At 34.7% G+C, this 21135-nt stretch overlaps 1 protein-coding gene across 1 annotated transcript in view; it reads right to left on the reverse strand.

Moving 5' to 3' along the window:
- LOC123803164 (EF-hand calcium-binding domain-containing protein 13-like) overlaps window positions 1-21135 on the reverse strand; it is a 45342-nt gene that overhangs the window by 11829 nt on the left and 12378 nt on the right. The window contains 10 exon segments of the mRNA XM_087854722.1: window positions 1253-1306; window positions 7326-7430; window positions 8021-8074; window positions 9348-9452; window positions 10715-10768; window positions 15625-15729; window positions 16832-16882; window positions 17425-17529; window positions 18035-18088; window positions 19780-19878. Of these exon segments, the coding sequence (XP_087710848.1) occupies window positions 1253-1306; window positions 7326-7430; window positions 8021-8074; window positions 9348-9452; window positions 10715-10768; window positions 15625-15729; window positions 16832-16882; window positions 17425-17529; window positions 18035-18088; window positions 19780-19878 (786 nt within the window).

A 21135-nucleotide genomic window follows, 5' to 3' on the forward strand; every position in this document is an offset into this window, starting at 1 on the left:
AAGATAGACTTAGGCATTAATAGGCATTATTGGGACTAGTTTTCTTCAGGCTGAAAAATACTGGACCATGATTCTAGAGTGCTTTCCATTTCCTTCTTATAATACCTTCAGCTAGTTTTGTTTGTCTCACAGCTGTTTGAGGTTCAGGCTGAGAAATACTGGACCATGATTCTAGAGTGCTTTCCATTTCCTTCTTGTAATACATTCAGCTAGTTTTGTTTGTCTCACAGCTGTTTGAGGTCTGCTTTTTAGAGTCTTAAATGCTTCTATGTAGCCACTGTACGAACAAATAATTAAACAAATGATTCAAAGATAAAACCAGGATGAAATTATCCTGACATTCACATGTCAGCTCCTCTCAAGGAAAATCTGCAATAGTGAAAGTCTGGATAGTTCTTGGGGCACCTGGGTGGCACAGCGGTTAAGCGTTGCCTTCAGCTCAGGGCGTGATCCCGGCGTTGTGGGATCGAGCCCCACATCGAGCCCCACATCGGGCTCCTCCGCTATGAGCCTGCTTCTTCCTCTCCCACTCCCCCTGCTTGTGTTCCCTCTCTCGCTGGCTGTCTCTATCTCTGTCGAATAAATAAATAAACTCTTAAAAAAAAAAAAAAAGAAAGTCTGGATAGTTCTTGATGATCTCTCCTGTGCTTTTGGTTGATTGAGGATCAAAAGGTGGGATTAAGAATAAAAACATTCCCACATTATTTAGAAAAGGCTGTTGCCATGGCTATAATAGAACATTATCAAATGAATATAAATTATGAAAGACAAAACAAAATGTGTTTGTACAGTACCATATTCTATTTCTAGATGAATAACAAAGACCTAAGGTCACCTGCTATATTATGCAGAGTTAATATCAGACTTAAAAATACATTATCCCTTATTTATAATAAAAGGCATGTCTTTATAATGTTAGAGGAAAATATTACATATTATAAGGCTAATATAACTGCCTAAGAAATTATATTGTTGATGACTTATTCAAATAATTATGTCTACATATAGTATCTCAGTTATAACCTAAATCTGAAATTTTTTGTCTTATGCAAAGACCGTGCCTCTGCTGCAAAAGCACAGATTATCAAAAAAAATAATAAGTTATCAAAGCAGGTAGAGATGTTTAATTAATGTTAATTAATGAAAATGTTTAATTAATGAAGGGTTAAAATGGTGAAATTAACTAGGGACTAAAGGAATGGTAGAAAATATCATTAAAACAGTGCAAAGAATTAAGTTATTTTTCACTTACCTAAAACAGTACTCAATTTTTTCATCAATGTATTTAGTTTGACTTTCCCTTTATCTGTAAGTCAAGACAAAATTCAGAAACTGGTAACCCAAACTCAGAAAAAAAAGCATAAAGCATAAAATACTTAAATTATGAAGTAGAGCCTAGATGAAAGCTATTCACTATATCTTATCCTTTTTAAATTTATAAATCTTGGATTTTAATAGACAGCTCCATTATCTGCCAGGGGCACTAAGATTCTTTGAACCATAAAGTCTATCTTAGGAAAAATGTTCTCTCAAGTCTTTTGGATTCATTCTATTTCTAACTCCATGTTTCTCTAGGAATGGCTGATAACACAAGATTGGTATACATTTAAAACCTTTGTTTATGGTATTATGTTATTTTCTATCATTGGAGAAAGACAAAGGATCCCAGGAAAAGGAGCAATGAAGAACACAGTGTGTGGTAAACTAAAGCTTTTAAATTTTGCTTGAGGGAAAAATACCATCTAGGGAGTGGAAAGATGAGTTGAAAGAGATTGGTTGGAGTTAACAATAATTTAGACTTTGACACCAGACTGCCTGGAGTTGGGAAAAGAGCAGTCAAAGAAAAAGATACAAATCCTGGTTCCACAAAATTTACATTAATTTGTTTTATTTATGGCTGTGTTACTAAGGCCGAAACAGAGACTGAGAGGTGTTAGGTGTTCGATAGGTATTGTTATATGAATAAATAAATTAATTTATCATAAAAATGCTTAGCACTGTGTCTGGCATATTGTAAGACTCGATGCATATAAGCTATGAAGGGTCACTGAAAGGTTTTAATTGGAAGAATTAGAAGGTTGGATTTTCGCTCTAGTTGAATCATCTGGTGAGTGTGTGTAGAATGAATTTAAGGCAAGGGGATTAGTGGCTGTTATACTAGTCAGGAGCCTTTTATAGTAGTGTAAGCAAAGGATGACAAGGATTTGAATTAAGAGTAGTGTAGCAAAGATAGAGATAGATTGGGGATATTTTTAAGAGGAAAAATGAAGGAACATGAGAAGTCAAAGATAATTTGTGGGTTATCTCATGAGTAATTATGGGTGGATGATAGTAGCAGAGAAATAAAAAAATAAAGAATTAGGAATGAATTTAACAAGGAAAATATTTACTCTTTAGATGTTGAATTTGGATTTCCACTGGGAAATCTATGTCTCAGCAGAGATTTGTTGATACAGAAGATTTCTTAATTGACCTCCACTTAACCACCCAATGGCCTGAACTATATTCATCATTCCTACTGTAAAATAGTCATACTGATGCTGATGGCACGCTAAACTTTACATCTAGTAAGCTACGCTTTTAGTAAGCCAGCACATTTGTGTTCCTATGGGTTGAGTTGTTGAGCTTGTTTCCAGGTTTGTTTATAAAGAGTTGTATTTATTATTAAATTGATAACTTAATCATTATATAAACTGATGAACTATAAATGGAAAAGGGAGTTATTACCATAAAAAAACAAATTTGAATGTTATGTAAAGCTGAATTTGGTGTGGATAACTGTAAAATGACTGGGGAAAGAATTCAAATCTAGATGGATTCTGATGCAAATTTCTGCTCAACTTTTTAAAAAAGCAGTTTGCTCTACTTAAGAGAAACTGAAAATGGGAGTATAGATGATAAATGGGTATTTTTGTGCAAGAAAATCTCCAGAGTATGGCTACATTAAATTAAAATGTAGTCCCATTTTTTTTCATGGAAATAAAATATGTATGGTACATATACATCATTTTTATTATTCCTTACTCTAACTGGATTTTTAGAGTATCTGATCAAATACTTGCCCCCATCATGCTACATAAAATGACCTCACTGTCCTAGACTGAAATGCATGATATAAGTATAGGTTTGAGATAAAAGATCTTAAATCTTAAATATATATGGTTAAGTGGAATCAGCCAGGAAGAGTATGGAAAGAACAACAGACTGAAAATAGAACTGTTATATTACTATCATTTAAGCCAGTGATTTTCAAATTTTTTACCGTAAGCCACATTAAGAACTCTAAACACACACACATACACACACACACATTTGATTATGAAGGCTCATGAAACAATATATAGCTTTACTGTTTCATTAAAAAATACTCACTTAACCCACTAGTTTGAAGGGAGAAAGAAAAGCCTATAAGAAAATGAGCCTTATGAACAAGATAAGAGAGCCCATTCTCATCACTCCTATTCAACATAGTACTAGAAGTCTAAGCCAGAGCAATCGGCAAGAAAAAAAAGGCATCCAAATAGGAAAGGAAGAAGCATAATTGTCTTTGTTTATAGATGATATGATCTTATATATAGAAAATCCTAAAGACTCCATCAAAAAACTGTCAGAACTAACCAATGAATTCAGTAAAGTTGCAGTATACAAAATCAACATACAGAAATCAGTTGCATTTCTTTATACTTTATATCTGAAAAAGATATAAAGAAAATAATACCACTCACAATAGCATAAAAAAACAACAAAATACTTGGAAATAAATTTAAATAAGGAGGTGAAAGATCTATACAATGAAAACTACAAAACCACGATGAAAGAAACTGAAAAAGACAAGAACAAATGGAACTACAGCTCATATAGGTCAGAAAAATTAATATTGTTAAAATGTCCATACTACCAGAAGTCATCTATAGATTCAATCCAATTCCTATAAAAATTCTAATGGTATTTTTTCACAGACATAGAAAAAAAATCCTTAAATTTATATGGAACCACAAAAGACCCTGAACAGCCAAAACAAAACTGAGAAAGAACAAAGCTGGAAGCATTACTCTTCTTGATTTCAAATGATACTACAGAGTAATTATTGAAAGATGTGAATTTAGTGCCATTGTGTTACCTGCAGAGTTAGGTTTTCTGGTGATGTTCTCTGGTCTTTTCTAGTCTTTCTTGCTTTTGGTCTTTTTTTTTCACCACCCAAAGAGTACCCCTTAAAATTTCGTACAGGGCTGGTTTAGTGGTCATGAACTCCTTTAGTTTTTGTTTGTCTGAGAAACTCTCTCTCTTTCTATTTTTTTTTTTTTAAGATTCATCTATTGATTTGACAGAGAGAGAGACAGCCAGCTAGAGAAGAAACACAAGCAAGAGAGGAAGAAGCAGGCTCCCAGCGGAGCAGGGAGACCGATGCAGGGCTCGATCCCAGGACCCCGGGATCACGGCCTGGGCTGAAGGCAGATGCTAAACAACTGAGCCACCCAGGTGCCCCTCTCTCTTTCTATTCTGAATGACAGTCTTGCTGGATAAAGAATTCTTGGCTGCATATTTTTCCTATTCAGCATGTTGAACATTTCCTTCCACTCCTTTCTGGCCCGCCAGGTTTCAGTGGGCAGATTTGCTGTAAAACTGTTCTGTCTTCCATTGTAGGTTAAAGACATTTTTCCCTTGCTGCTTTCAGGAGTCTTTCCTTAACTGTATATTTTGACAATTTGACTATGATATGCCTTGGTGATGGCTGGCTTTTGTTGAATTTACTGGGAGTTCTCTGTGCTTCTTGGATTTTGATGTCTGTGTCCCTTCCCAGATTAGGGAAGTTTTCAGCGAAAATTTGTTCTAATAAACCTTCTGTCCCTTTTTCTCTCTCTTCATCTTCTGGGACTCCTATGATGCCAATGTCATTACATTTTAATGAGTCACTGAGTTCCCTAAGTCTACCTTTGTGGTCATTACCTTTCTTTCCCTCTTCTTTTCAGTTTCTTTTTTTCCCCATAATTTTATCTTCTATAATACTGATTTGCTCCTCTGCTTTGTCCATCCTCATTTTTATGGCCTCTACTTGGGACTGCATCTCGGTTATAGAATTTCAATTTTAGGCTGACTAGATTTTAGCTCTTTTATCTCTGTAGTAAGGATTTCTCTAGTATCTTCTATGCTTTTTTTAAGCCCAGCCAATATCCTTATAATTGTTTTAAATTCTAGTTCAGACATCTTACTTATAAATTAATTAATTACTTACTAATTAAAACCCTGGTTGCACAACCTCCCATTATTTCTTTTGGGGTAAATATCTCCATCTCATCATTTTGTCCAGAAAAGAAAAGAACAAAGAAAAAGACAAAATAAAAAAACCCAACAACAACAACGACAACAAAACTAGATCCTGCATGTGTTTTGGTCTGATGTTAAAAGAATCTTTGAAAAGGTGGTCACTTTTCTGCTTGCAGACTTCCAGTTTTCATTCTCTTAGACCTCCGATTGATTTCTTTGGTGTTCCGAATGATCTGATAACTATCTAGCTGTATTCAAGGGATGAGACTTGCTTAGGGTCTCCCTAATCCTCCACCATCTTAACTTCTCCTCCTCAAACTATTACAAAGCTAATCAAACAGCATGGCACAACATAAAAATAGATACATGGGCCAACAGAACAGAATCAAGAGCCCAAAAATAAAACCTCACATATACAGTCAACTATCAACAAGGCAGCCAAGAATACTCAATAGGGAAAGGACAGTCTCTTCAATAAATGGTGCTGGAAAAATTGGATAACCACAGGCAAAAGAATGAAATTGTACTACTATCTTATACCACTCAAAACATGAACTTGAAATGAATTAAAGACAGACTTAAATATAGGACCCAAAATGATAAAACTTCCTGGAGAAAACACAGCTTCTTGACATGGGTCTTTTAAGTAATGACACCAAAAGCACAAGCAACAAAAGAAAAAAGTGGAACAACACCAAACTAAAAGGCTTCTGCAAAACAACAGAAACAATCAACAACATGAAAGGGCAACATACAGAATGGGAGAAAATATTTGCAAACCATATATCTGATAATGAATAAATATTCAAAATATATAAGGAACTCATACACTCAATAGCAAAACCCCCCAAAATCCAATTAAAACACGGGCAGAGGAACTGAATAGCCATCTTTCCAAAGAACACATACAAGTGGCCAACAGGTACATGAAAAGGTGTTCAATATCATTCATCACCAAATTCAAATTAAAACCACAATGAGATATCACGTCATACTTGTTAGAATGGCTATCAACAAAAAGATAAGAGATAATAAATGCTGGTAGCGATGTGGAGAAGAGGAAACCCTTGCTCACTGTTGGTGGGAATATAAATTGGTGCAGTCACTGTGGAAAACAGAATAGAGGTTCCTTAAGAAATTAAAAATAGAACTACCATATGATCCATTAACCCCACAGCATAGCTTATAATTCAAAAATCCCACTTTGAAATAGGATTTCAAAAAGATATCTGCACTCCCATGTTCATGGCAACATTAATCACAATAGCCAAGATATGTGTCTGTCAGTGGATGACTGGATAAAGAAGATGTGGTATATTATATACAATAGAAAATTACTCAGCCACGAGAAAGAAGGAAATCTTGCCATTTGTGACAACATGGATAAACCTTGAGGGCATTGTTCTAAGTGAAATAAGTTGGAAAAAGAAAGACTAATACTGTATGATATCACTTATATGTGGAATCTAAAAATGCTGAACTCAGGGTGTGTGGGTAACACTGCTGGTTGAGCATCCAACTCTTGATTTTGGCTCAGGTCATGATCTCAGGGTCGTGGGATCGAACTCAGCGCGGAGTCTGCTTAAGACTCTCTTACCTTCCCTTTCTGCCTCTCCCTGCTCTCAAATAAATAAAACTTTAAAAAAGAACAAACACAAAAATGCTGAGCTCATAGAAACCGAGCAGAACTGTCATTATCAGGGGCTGAGGGAGGAGGTGGGGAAATGGAGAGATGTTAGGTAAAAGGTACGAAGTCCCATTTCTAATGTGAATAAATTCTGAGAATATAATACAGAATGGTGACTATAGTTAACAACACTGTATTATACACTTGAAAGTTCCTAAGAGTGGATCTTAAATATTTTCACCGTAAAAAAAAAGATAATTATGTGATATCACAGAGGTGTTAGCTATGGTGGTATCATTTTACGATACACAAGTATATCAAATCAACAGGCTGTATGCCTTAAACTTACACAGTATTATATGTCAGTTATATCTCAGTAAAGATGAAAACAATAAGTACCTCTTAAAAAGTACAGGGGTGATTACATGCTTACCAGCATCTGACAGCCTTTCTATCAGATCCATGAATTCTTCTTCTTTGATGCTGATTCCCATGTTTTCTAAAAGAGTGTCCAGCTTGTTGACATCAACATTGCCTTCTAAGTAAGGAACAGGAAAGGAATACAGTAAATCGAATGTTTCTAAAACTGGACCATGCATTCACTCTGCTGTGATATTATTCCTCTTTATCAAGCATGTGTTTTATTACAATAAAAAACATTTCACATATTTCTTAGTATTATGAAGATTTTCAAGACAAATATTAAAAACCCAGTTTTGTTCAGTTAATAGGAGAATACAAATTCCTCTCAATTTTATATTAGGATTTTGAAAAGCGAGAGCTAGAGATGACTGACATAATATTCTATAAAACAGGAGTTGTTTTTGTTGTCTGTACTTTCAAATTATTTGCCTCTGCTTTTGACTGAAATCTTTATCTGACAATGTTCATTCTTCACCTTTTGCTTTGTGTTTTTACTTTGTTTCTTTGGGGCTGAGTTAGGAAAATCCAAGAAAATTTAACACTTTCTGCCAAATCTTAGTACAGGGAACTACTTGGTTTGCCCGGTAAAATTCACATCTACTGAAGAAAGCATAAGTAAATCCAATTATAGGAAAGAATGATTCATATTTTAACAACACAAATAAAGGTTTCAGATTCAATCTTTTCACTGTGCTTCTTACTCACGTTTGAGAGACTTTATGCCCTTCATCAACCTTTTTTGATATACTTTTCCATCTGCTATAAAAAATGGGATATTTTGAAAATGGAGTCAGAAAGATAGCACACATCTTTTAATTTCAGAAAGAAAGAATTTAGAAATCTTTGCATAAGGAACATTTTGAATGCAAATAAATAAATATACTAAAATGTTCACTCTCAGTGGTAAAGGAGTGAATTGCAAATCACAATCATGAGATGCTCTTTTTTTTTCCTGTATTGAGAAGGTAGAAAAAATAACATCCTCAAATACTGTTTGTGGGATTTCAAATTACAATATTCTGGAAGGAAATGTGAGAAAACAAAATATCTTCCATTTTACAACTCTACTTAAAGGAATTTAATCTCAAAAAGTTTTAGAATGCTTGCAAAAATTCATCCACAAGGTTGCCAAATAAAAAAGGGATATATATTCGTACATGGAGAACCAGAAAAATACACATCAAAATTCTCATAGTAGTTATTGCTTTTAGTTGGGAATAGAGATCGTTTTATTTTCACTTATTTGCATTATCAAGGTTTCTATGATAAATATGCATGTTAACACTGTGAGAAGATATAAGAATTATAAGTAAATTAATATACACATAAATATTATCTATCAATCTATCATCTACTGAGCACTAGAAGGAAGTGTACCAAAATACTAATAATGGTTATATTTGGGTTATGGGATTAAAAAAATTTTTTATAAATTTTTTTTTCGGTTTTATTTAATCTAATGAGGAAGTTAAGAACTGTGGCTTTTTCTCAATGTCCAAAAATACTTGCTTACTGGCAAACTATATATTTGTAGCTGCAGAACACACATAGCTACATTATTAGCTGGTGCTGGGAAAACTGGATGCCTTCTTCCCTTTCTTCTTTCTTTTTTTTTTAAATCTTTTTGTTTTTTTAACAAATCTAGCTAATCAGCAACCTGAGGGCTGAGTAATGAACTTTGCCTTTGATAGTACCTTATAATTTAAACAGATTAGATTGATGATTTTTAAATCAAAATCTAAGTGATGAAATTTTTCTATTTGCATTAGGTTTTTAACAGTTTTTAAGCATTTTTAATTTATTTTGTAATTTTTCTTTTCTTTTATGTCTGTATCTTTTTTTTTAATGTTAAGCTAGCCAGCATATAGTACTTCATTTAGTTTTTTGATGTAGTGTTCAACAATTCATTGGATGGGTATTAAGGAGGGCACGTGTTGTGATGAGCACTGGGTGTTAAACGCAACTATTTTGTAATTTTTCACATGTGGAAATAGTTCCACAGAACTAGGCTTATAGCACCCATAAGACTTACCATTAAGTGGCAGTGTCTTCATCAAATTCAAACGTTCATTAGGTGTGAGCTCAATCCCCAAGTTTTCCAAAACACTTTCAAGTTTATTAGCATCAACTTTGCCTCCTTTGAAAGAAAAATGAATCACTGACACATGGAATCACTGACACATGACATTATAATGATCCAAAATAATGAAAAAGCTGGTTTAAAGAATGCCATCCTAACTTTCATATTCTCACATATTCCAATAGTGTTTAAGGATAATGAGGCAGAACTTATTCCTTGATTCTTCATAAAGAGTGGTCTCCTAAGACTAATGGCAAGATACCATAGAAGAAAATCAGGTTATATAACTGGCCAGTAATTTAGGATATCTAGTCTTTTTTTCTTTTTAATACTGAATCATGTGATTATTATTTAAAGCAATCCTATCAACTTAATTTTTTAAATGATTTGATTTATTTATTTGACAAAGAGATATGGAGCACAGGTAGGCAGAGTGGCAGGCAGTGAGAGAGGGAGAAGCAGGCTCTCTGCTGAGCAGGGAGCCCAATGAGGGGCTCGACCCCAGGACCCTGCAATCATGACCTGAGCTGAAGGCAGCCGCCTAACCAACTGAGCCACTCAGGCGTCCCTCAACTTAATTTTCTAAAAATATTCCTCTTCCTATATTCTGTGCCTACCTACATTTGGTTATTTAAGCCAGCAGTTATTAACTCAAGCTTGTAGGAGCCTGGAGGTAGAAGAAATGAGTGAAATTAGCTGTGGTAAACTAGACAGCACATGCCTTATCCAAAGAGAAAATACACCAGTTATTCTTGTGAGGAAATATAGGGCCAGTGTTGCCAGATCTTACAAAACTTGACTGCAGGTTGGACTCAATTCATTGGTGGCCAGTTTGTTAAACCTCTGATTTAAATACTGGTTAAGGTCATTATAATACTGGCAGAAACTACAGAAAATATAATTTATTACTTAAGCATCACTACTTATTTATTTTTAAAGATTTTATTTAATTGAGAGAGAGTGTGAGAGAGAGAGAGGGAGAGAGAGAGAAAGTGCACATGAATGGGGGGAGGGGCAAAGGAAGAGGGAGAAGCAGACTCCCTGCTGAGCAGGGAGCCCGATATATATGGGGCTCATGACTTGAGCTGAAGGCAGATGCTTAACTGACTGAAAAATATATAAATCACCACTGATTTTTATAGCCAAATCCTAGATAATTCAATCATAGGGAGAAGTAAAGTTGAATATAAATATTTCATTAAATATGCAAAATATCAACATTAATAAATTTATGATGTAATATTGGGAAAACACTATGCAAAATATAACATAGGGTTAGAATTTAATTAAAAATTAAGTCTTAGTAATGTTTTACTCACCCGAAAAAGATTTTATTTCATTCATCAGCTTTTCCAGATCAACTTTACCTTTAACTGTAAGACAAGGAATATATTGGATAAAAACATGACAATGAGACCAAGAAAATATGTTACATAGAGCAGAAAAACTTAGTAGTATTTATTTGCTCTAGAAAATTTAACCTTTTGCAGGTACACACTTTCAGTGTGTCATGGGAATGTAATATATAGTATAATGACTATAGTTAATATTGAAATAATAATATTTGAAAGTTGCTAAGAGTAGATCTTAAAAGTTCTCATCACAACAAAAAAAAATTGTAACTGTATAGTGATGGGTGTTAACTGTGGTGATCATTAACTGTGGTGATCTATATATATCTATATATTTATATCTCTCTATATAATATAGTATATATTGCAACATATATAAATATATAAATAGTGAACATACATAATTAGTGAATCATTATGTTATATACCTGAACTAATATAATATGCCAATTAAAACCTCAATATAAAAAATTACACCTCAAAATAAAAAATAGAAACTGGTTTCATACTACACACACATACACACACACACACGAAAACTTAACCTTTTGCTACATCCTTCGTAAGAAGGTAGAAGAGCTTGAATGATAAGCACAATTATTTCCTGAATACAATTAATATTCCAGCATCTCCAATGTATTGTGCTCAGGAAAGAAAGATGGCTAATTCTTGTCATTTAGATTCTGAAAAGTGCTTTTTCTCCCCCAGCAAAATAATGTTCCATGCTGATGAGAAAATCTATCTATAACCTAGGAAACATGGTATAAAATGTAGTTAATCATTAATTCAACAAACCTGTTTTTGAGTACCCACAAACTACCACCAGAATGGCCAGAAAAGTGTATCAATTACAAATAATGTTGCCAATTCTGTAGTGAGAATATTTGGACCTTATTCTTTGTCTATTAAAGTGCTCCTAGACACTAATAACTTCTGCATTGATACCAACTACAGGTTAGGGCAAAATGGAAAACGTGTGTTGGTTTACTTGGACTTTTACACTTAACCAAGCCTATCATGAAAAAGAGATGGGATCCTTGGAGGGAATTATAACTTTTAGGCCTGTGTTTGTACATGGGTTACTATGGTTGCCCATTCATCCTTTTCTTTGTCTATCTGGTTTATTACTGGGAAAATTCTGATCCAAGATGAAAGGGCTCTCTGCCATAGGCCATCTAAATGGGGGGAATTCTCTTCCATTAAAATATGCCAAGTTCATCTCAGCTGAGGAGGAATCTATTAGTAGGAATTAAGACATCTGTGTGACAAGGGAAATTTTTTTAAGCCAAAGTTGATCATTTTCCTTTACTTATAATGTTATTCTTACTCTTTTGTATTTACTTTAATAAAAATTTGGAAGGGCTTTTGTGAACATGGAGACTGGAGCACGGCTCCAGTCCCTTTTACTACCACCTCAAAGCTGTTTGCCTTTTGAAATTCAAATGTTGATGGTCTTTCTAGGCTGTTGGGGCTATATCAACACCTGGGCTCTGGTTGTGTCCTGGAGGAAAGAATGGGCATGGGGTTCCTTCCGCCCTCAACTAGGGAAGCACCAGAGAGATGTCAGAGCACGGGAACCGAACTGGAAAGCAGTAGATCCTGGGAAACGTTTGGCATTGAGAATCCTGAAGACCCTGATGAAGCTCAATAAGGGCCAGTATGAGGGCATTCCAACTCCTCTGACTCCTAAAGACCAAGAAGGAGTAAAACAGGTGGGCAGAAACATTTATCTTCCTGAGGTGGTGGAAATAGAGAGATGCCAGAACAGATGCTACCTCCCTTTCTGTAAGTTTGAAAACGATCCGTTATGTGTTGGAATATGTAATATTAAGTGCTAAATAAAGAATCTTGAAATTGAAGGGAAATTATGTAAGAGAAATTTTAGGAGTTGGTTGTTTGTGAGAATTGAAAAATGTATAGCTGAGGAAGTAGACATTCCAAAGATCTCATGGTGGGGAGTGGGGGAAATGGTGAAAGGAATGAGTATTCTAAAAGTTTCTGCTTATTAGGATTGTGGGGGTGGGGAGTGGGGGGAAGGAATAAAGCTGAAATGAAATATCTGATGGGTAAAGGTATCTTGATGGAGAATAAAGCAGTATTTTGTTACCAGTAGTAATTAAGTTATAGGCAAGTATGACAGTGAATGAGAAGAAATGCAAGAATTAATGAAATGTGACCCTCCTCTGGAACTTCAAAATTAATTAGGAAGAAAACAAATACAATGAATGACAGCTTGAACAAACCAGTAATAATAAGCATAAGAAAAAAGAGAAAACAATAGTAGAAAATGAATAATAAATATCAAATAAGATAAAATACATATGTCCAGTATTATAACAAATCTAAACAAACTGAAATTTCTCATTAAAAAGGAAAGATTATCAGATGGGTTCCTTAAAAACCCAGCTATATGATGATTCCACAAAATATATTTCAACCAAATGATAAAGAAGATTGAAAATAAAGGAGTGGGCAAAGATATATGAAGCATATACAAGCAAAAAGAAAGCAGCACTGGCAATTGTTAATATCAAAGTAAATCTTAAGAGTCAAATCATCAAAGAGATGTAGATAAAGAGGGACAGCAAAAGCTATACTTGATGAAGAATATTTTAACAGTCACAAACCTATAAAGCAAAGGGTATTAGTAATTTAAGAAATTTTTTGAAAAGACTTATTTGAGAGAGTGTGTGCGCATGAGTGGGGTAGGGGAGGAGGGAGAGAGAGTCTCAAGCAGACTCTCCGCTAAGCACAGAGCATGACATGGGGCTTGATCCCAGGACCCTGAGAACATGACCTGAGCTGAAATCAAGAGCCAGACACCCAACGGACTGAGCCACCCCAGATGCCCCAGAAGAATCTTATAAAAATTCAATTAAAGTAGGAGAGCTTAACCCTCTTAATAGGAGAAGATCTGCTTTGTAAACAAAATAGAAGTAAAGACACAAAGGAATTGAATAATACTACTGATAAACTTGATTTGATATATATAGAAGTCTACGTGCACTCTCTAGAGACTATAAATTATTTTTATATGCCTACAGATTTTAAAAAAATTGATAAAGTACATGGCCATAATGAAAACTTTGATAGAATAGAGATTCTTTTTTTTTTTTTTAAAGATTTTATTTATTTGACAGGGAGAGATACAGCAAGAGAGGGAACACAAGCAGGGGTGGTGGGAGAGGGAGAAGCAGGCTTCTCGCCGAGCACGGAGCCCAATGCGGGGCTTGATTCCAGGACCCTGGGATCATGACCTGAGCCGAAGGCAGACGCTTAACGACTGAGCCACCCAGGCGCCCCAGAATAGAGATTCTTTTTAACATCTCAGTGGCCACATTACCTGATAGAACTCCAAAGTTTATATATAATAAAAACTTAAAAGGCTTAAAAAGAAAGTAAGAAATATACTCCTAGATAGTAGATAATCTTTGTATCAATTATAAGTTAGTAGAAAGTAATGATTAGGAAAACTCTTCATATCAAAAACAAAAGGATGTAGTGAAGCTGCATTCAGAAGAAAACATATGGCCTTAAACTCCTTCATTTAACAATGAAGCAGAAAGATGAAAAGAAACTAAGTACTCCAAGCAGGCAGGTATGAAAGAGAAACAACCATTCTCCAAGTGGTTGGAAAACAATCAGATAAAAAGTGGGCAAACAATTTGAACAGATACTTTATTAAAGAAATATAAGTGGCCTATAAGCACTTGAAAAAGTACTCAATATCATTAGTCATCTGGGAAATGTAAATCAAGGCCATACTGAGACAGCACCACACGCTAACCAGAAGGACTAAAATTAAAAATAATGATAATCACAAGTGTTGGGTGAAGAGTTGAGCTAAGAGAACCTTCAGAGATTGTTGGTGGGAGTATAAGATAGTGCACTTTGGAGAAGTATCTAACAGTTTCTTATAAAACTAAAGACACATTTACCCTAGGATGCAGCATTTCTACTCCTGGTATCGTACCCAAAAGTAAACACATGTTCAAAAATATCTCAAACAAAAAAAGTCTTGTACAAGAATGTTCATAGCAGTTTTATTCATGATAGTCAAAAGCTAGAAAAAGCACAGGCCCAACAATAGTAGAAGCAATACACATGTTATGGTATATTCACACAATAGAACATTATTCAGCAGTTAAAACAAATTACTGACCCAAGCAACAACATAGACGAATCCAAGACTTTATGCTGAGTAAAAAGCTGTGGCAGAACATATTTCTCAAGGATGGCTGAGCTACATACTTCCTGTCCCACATGATCTTATTACCATGTGCCTGATACACCTCCCTCCAAGAGCTGAGATGGAGTCTGGGCAGGGTCTTGGGATTGCTTCAATAAGAGCATTTGGTGGAAGCGGTGCTCTGTGACTTCATCATAGTTACAGATTAGGAGAAGAACTGCTCTAAGTTGTCTGCAGCAGACTTTTCTCTATAGGACCCAGGTGAAAGTGAGAGACAGACACATACTGAGCTGGCAGCCGTATAGAGCAGGTATACGTTAGCCACATTAAAACAACATTAAGGACAGCCATACCTATATTAAGTATCCTTTTTATAAATACTGATGTCACGTATTAGCAAATGTGGCCAGAGTTCAAGTGGCATTTGAGCAATACTTATCAATTCTCCCTAGCTTATAGGGAGAAAAAGGGAAGGCTGAGTGAAAAAACGGAGATATCTTGAAATCCTTCTCTAATTTGCACATAAAACCAGCGAGAGACAGGATGTATTCTTTTTTTGGACCTGAGTTTCTTCCCTAAGCTTTTCAGAATGCCTTCTTGATGCCAAACAAGCATTTTTAATGATTATTATAAATAGGTTCATAAAAGTAGTTTTCCTGTAGTGTTCAGTGGTATCTAAAATGCTCACCATCAACTGGCAGGTTTTGTGTTACGTCTTTAAGCTCCTTTTCAGTGAGGTCCATGCCCATGTTTCCCAACACTGCATCCACTTTACTAGAATCAATCTTCCCTCCTATGGAAAGAGAGACAGATATACAAGCAGACATTAATGTCCCTAAAATGTGGGATAAACCCTCACCCTCCTGAGGAGTATGGTTATCGTGTTCATCCAAAGGACCAAAGCCTGATGAGATCTTTACAAGAGGACAGAGTCAATCATAAGAGTTAGGGTTTATTGTTTTTAATCTTCATATAAGCATAGTCAGTCTAAAAACTGAAAGGTGATGGAATGACTTCTCAGAGAATTCTAGTAGGGTGATAATACCTATGTTTCAAATGGCTATTGTCTCACTTTCATTATATTTATTTTACAGTTGACTTCTAGTTATGTTAAATGATGCTGGTTCTCCATTACCATTTAAAAATTTTTAAATTCAGGTTAAAAGTAAATCAATTTAGGGGGCGCCTGGGTGGCACAGCGGTTAAGCGTCTGCCTTCGGCTCAGGGCGTGATCCCGGCGTTGTGGGATCGAGCCCCACATCAGGCTCCTCTGCTATTAGCCTGCTTCTTCCTCTCCCACTCCCCCTGCTTGTGTTCCCTCTCTCACTGGCTGTCTCTATCTCTGTCAAATAAATAAATAAAATCTTTAAAAAAAAAAAGTAAATCAATTTAAATGAAAATATTAATAATAGTACAAATACTGTGTGGATTTGGCAGATATCACGAAGGTGGTATGGAAAACTTGCTTAGACATGACCTTCCTCCTGACCTGCCTCCTGTCTGTCTATTCAGTCCTATGTTCCTTCAACTTCTTAAAGGTTTTCTAGAGCTCTCTTGTTCTCTCTCTCTCTCGGTCTAAACATCGGATTAGTAGTCTCTTGCTGCTGAATAAACTAACTGAAAAGGTGCTAATTTTCCCTTTTCTTTTGCTGTGCAGCCCGGGCTCTTATACTTTCTTCTTTTGTCAAAGTTTGAGAAATTCCAAGACAGCATGGGAGTTCTTTCCAAGTTACATCATAAGAAATGATCTCGTAAAGAACACACTGATTATAAAAGAAACAAAAGTATGTAATAATGTGTTAGGTATCAGGGTTGACAATTTAATTACAAGGAATTAGTAGAAATGTCAAACATGATCTCAGATTGATTTGTGTTTTATTAAGCTTCCCCCTCACCTTTAAGAAACTTTATACAATCCAGCAACCTTCTTTGGTAGACCTTTCCATCTGTAAGGAAAACACTGTTCAGATCACAGAAATTTACAATGTATTGGAACTTCATAGTAAGAAACCAGCAATTTCAGTAAGATATATTTTATGAACTGCCTTAGAAATTTTCTGATTTAGTGGCAAATAATGAAATTATAGGGCATGGGGATACTGACATTCTACCATTCTGAAACATATCTTTTCCTTTTCTTTTGTGATATTTTCATTTTCCCCTATTAGATCATGCCTTCTTTTTTCTCATTTATTCTGGCTTAAATTTCAGACCTCTTGATAGACTCAAAAGTTATAAAAGATATAATTATATAAAAGATATAAGTGAATGCTGATGATAGGAGTCATGATGACACTATGGTTGATTCTCAAACTAAAGATTAAATGGCACAGATAACTTTTTCAGACACAATAGAGTCATTTTAAATTACATAACATGGGTCATAAGATTATTTCTGACAAGCAATAAGATAGAGACAATTTTAGAAGTTTTTGCAATTTAACAATATGCTCCCCTGGATGACTATATTTTTATTTGAAATACTCACTATCAACTGGCAGATTTTTCACCAATTGCGAGAGTTCTTTATCGGTGAGTTCTATTCCCATGTTTCCTAGAACTGTTCCTATGTCGTTGACATCAACTTCCTCTCCTTCAAAAGGATAGATATAGCAACGTGTGATTTTAAAGAACCATCTAATTATTCTAAATAATGATGAAATCTTCTATTACTGTTAACCCCAACTACTCAATGCAATGAAGTCAAATGAGTCCTATTTGAGCATAGTTATGGCAGAACACTGTTTATTTCCACAACTTTAGTAATAATAGAGGCAAAATAACAGAGTACATAATAATGCATTTCATAATTTTCTGTTGTGGGAGATTACTAGTAGGTAATAAAACTTTAGTCTCTTTTTATTACACTAACATCTTTTCAGTAAATATCTTAATCTGGAAAAAATGAGATCATAGGGCCTAACAAAATGTGGCACTATGTTTTATTGTTGAAACATTGACAAACCAAGGTCAAAGTCTAGGAAATCAAACTACAATCAGTTTACTAAAAATAGCATAATTTAAAGGGAATAACAGGAAAGAATATAAAATATGTATAAGGAATCAGAATCATATGTATTTGGTAACTTCTTCCTCACCTGTAACAGCTTCTACCTTATCCATCAGGCTTTTCAGATCAACTTTCTTGTAGCCTGTAAGACAAAGTTTAATCAGAGAAAAACAGTAACAAGGACTCAGAAAAAAGATACACAGGACAAGAAGTCCTTTTTTTTTTTTAGAAGTCCTTTTTATCTAAGATTTATTGTTCCAGAAGATGACCAAAGCAAATAAACGCATTTACAACAAGGAGCAAGATTCAATAGTAAATAATGAATAAAAGCTATATTAAAAGGCTGTACTAAATAATAAAAATGAAAATTGTGAAAATAAATTTATCTTACCTAATTTTTAAAAAAATTCAGGTTATAATTATAACTATTCCAACAGTTATTCTATAGGGTATAGGATAATTCTTAGGAGAAGCAATGAAGCAACACTGACTTTTACAACTGTGTTGAGATGTTTTTTCTGAGAAAGTTAGGTTATTGTACACTAGAACATCCTTTTGAACTTTGGAATAAGACATATTAAAAATAACCTTTACAAAAATGATTGACTTTTTCCCAAGGTTCCTTTAAATCTTTTGAAATCCATATTGTTGTATGTTAAACGTCCTATCTCATTATTATTCATGTAGAATTTTTTTCTTCAATTATTAAATGTTCTAACTTTGCCAGGTCCACATTTGTTAGTGGCTTTGTGTGATCTGGGCAGTCCTTCAACCTTACTTTTACTTACTTCTTGAAATAATGCATGTTTCTCAATATTCGTAGGGAGTATTATCTTATGTTACCACGTGTTGATGCCATGGGCAGATAGAGACTAGTGGTGAGTGATGTTAGAGAGGAGCTGATTAGTTAAGTGGTCAATTTAGTGATTCCCTAAACCTAACTGGTAGATAAGAACACAGCCCAAATCCTATCATTTTACCACACCATTTGTATTCATCTTAAATTAAAAACAAAATAAACTGAGTTTTAAAAGTTAGAATTTAAAACATACTTTATGTAACAAATTAAAAAATACATAAGCATATGAAGAAAAGGTAAATGTCCCTTCTTTTACCTCTCCTCAGCTTCATGACTACTCCTGACCATTACTAACAGTTTTGTGTATATCCTTCCAGACTTTTCTTATGCTTATAAACTATATATACTTAAAGATCTTATTTATTTATTTGACAGAGAGACAGCCAGCGAGAGAGGGAACACAAGCAGGGGGAGTGGGAGAGGAAGAAGCAGGCTCACAGTGGAGGAGCCCAATGCGGGGCTCGATCCCATAACGCTGGGACTACGCCCTGAGCCAAAGGCAGATGCCCAACGACTGAGCCATCCAGGCGCCCCTAAACTATATATATTTTTAAAAATTAATAATACCATACATATTGTTGTTAACTTGTTATAGTGACCACAAAAGAAAGTCATCTCAAAATCCACGAACAGAGAAATGAGGAATGGGTGAATGGATTGGGTTATACCCTGGGTTGATGTCAGTGATATATGGATCAGTGAGAAAAAACACATCACAGATCCTATTTTTGTAAAACCAGACAACAATAATCCCTCCCCTTCTCACTAGCACCCATCCCTACCCTGGGATGTATAAAGAAACAGATTACAGGTTTTAAAGCAACAAAAATGAACAGGCTTTTTCCTCCCTGAGCTCTTCTGAAAGCTATTCACATGGCTTCCGGCAACAAATAATTTAAACCTTTGAAACAATCACAATTAATCTTGCAAGCTCAACATCTGTTTAAAATCTCAGTGTTTTCCATAATGCTCACCGCTCAGAAGTTCCTTTATCAGATCGAGTTCCTGCTCTGTAAGATTGACCTCCATGGCTTCTAAAACAGGATCCAGTTTATTTACATCAACCTTCCCTCCTTGAAAACATGAAAGGAAAAGGAAAAGATGTAATGATTATAAAACATTTAGAAAAATTCAAAAACACATATTATTATCTTCAACTAACAGGCATTACTGTTTTTCCCCAGCTTTATTGAGATATAATTGACATATAACATCGTATAAGTTTAAGGTGTACAATGTAATGATTCGATATATGTATACTGCAAAATGATTACTACAGTAATCATAACAGTAAGGTTAGTTAACACATCATCATCTCACATAGTTACATTGTGTGTGTGTGTGTGTGTGTGTGTGTGTGTGTAGAGAGAACATTTAAGATTTACTCTTTTAGTAATTTCTGCAAATACAATACAGTATTGTCAACTATAGTCACCATGTCATACGTTATATCTCCAGAACTTACTCCTCTTATAGCTGGAAGTTTGTATCCTTTGACCACCTTCACCTGTTCCCTTCTGCATCCCCCTGGCTCGGACAACCACAAATCAGCTCTGTTTCTATGAGTTTGGTTTTGTTTAGATTCCACATATAAGTGATATCATATAGTATCATATCATGTTGTTTTTTTCTGTCTGGGTTATTTCACTTAGCATAATGTCCTCAAGATTCATCCGTGTTGCTGTAAATGGCAGGATTTCCTTTTTTACAGCTGAATAATATTCTACTTATATATGTATGTGTGTATATGTGTATGTGTGTATGTGTATATATCTCTTATTTTCTTTATTCATTCATCTGTCCATAGAAACATTGTTTCTGTGTCTTGGGTGTTGTAAATAATGCTGCAACGAACACAGGGGTGCAAATATCTCTTTAAGACAGTAATAGTTGTTACTGTTACATGAATATATACTGCTAAAAGAGAATGATTTCAAAATCTAGTATAACTACTAAAATTTTCAAGCAAAGAACAAAACTACAATAGATTTGCACAATTCTCTGCAAGCAGAGTTACAATTTAAAGAGTTAAAAGTTAGAATTAGAACATGTTTCCTCAAATGTTAAACATACAGGCAACCTTTTTCATGACACATCCCCAAAGGCAAGAGAAACAAAAGATAAAATGAATTTACGGGACTTCATCAAGATTAAAAGTTTCTGCACATCCAAGGAAACAGTCAGAAAAACTAAGAGGCAGCCCACGGAATGGGAGAATATATTTGCAAATGACACTACAGATAAAGGACTGGTATCCAAGATCTACAAAGAACTTCTCAAACTCAATACATGAGAAACAAATAAACAAATCAAAAAATGGGCAGAAGATA

This window comes from Ursus americanus, chromosome 23 (genome assembly GCF_024610735.1).
Source record: "Ursus americanus isolate L20-20 chromosome 23, mUrsAme1.1.p, whole genome shotgun sequence".
NCBI classification, from domain to species: Eukaryota; Metazoa; Chordata; class Mammalia; order Carnivora; family Ursidae; genus Ursus; species Ursus americanus.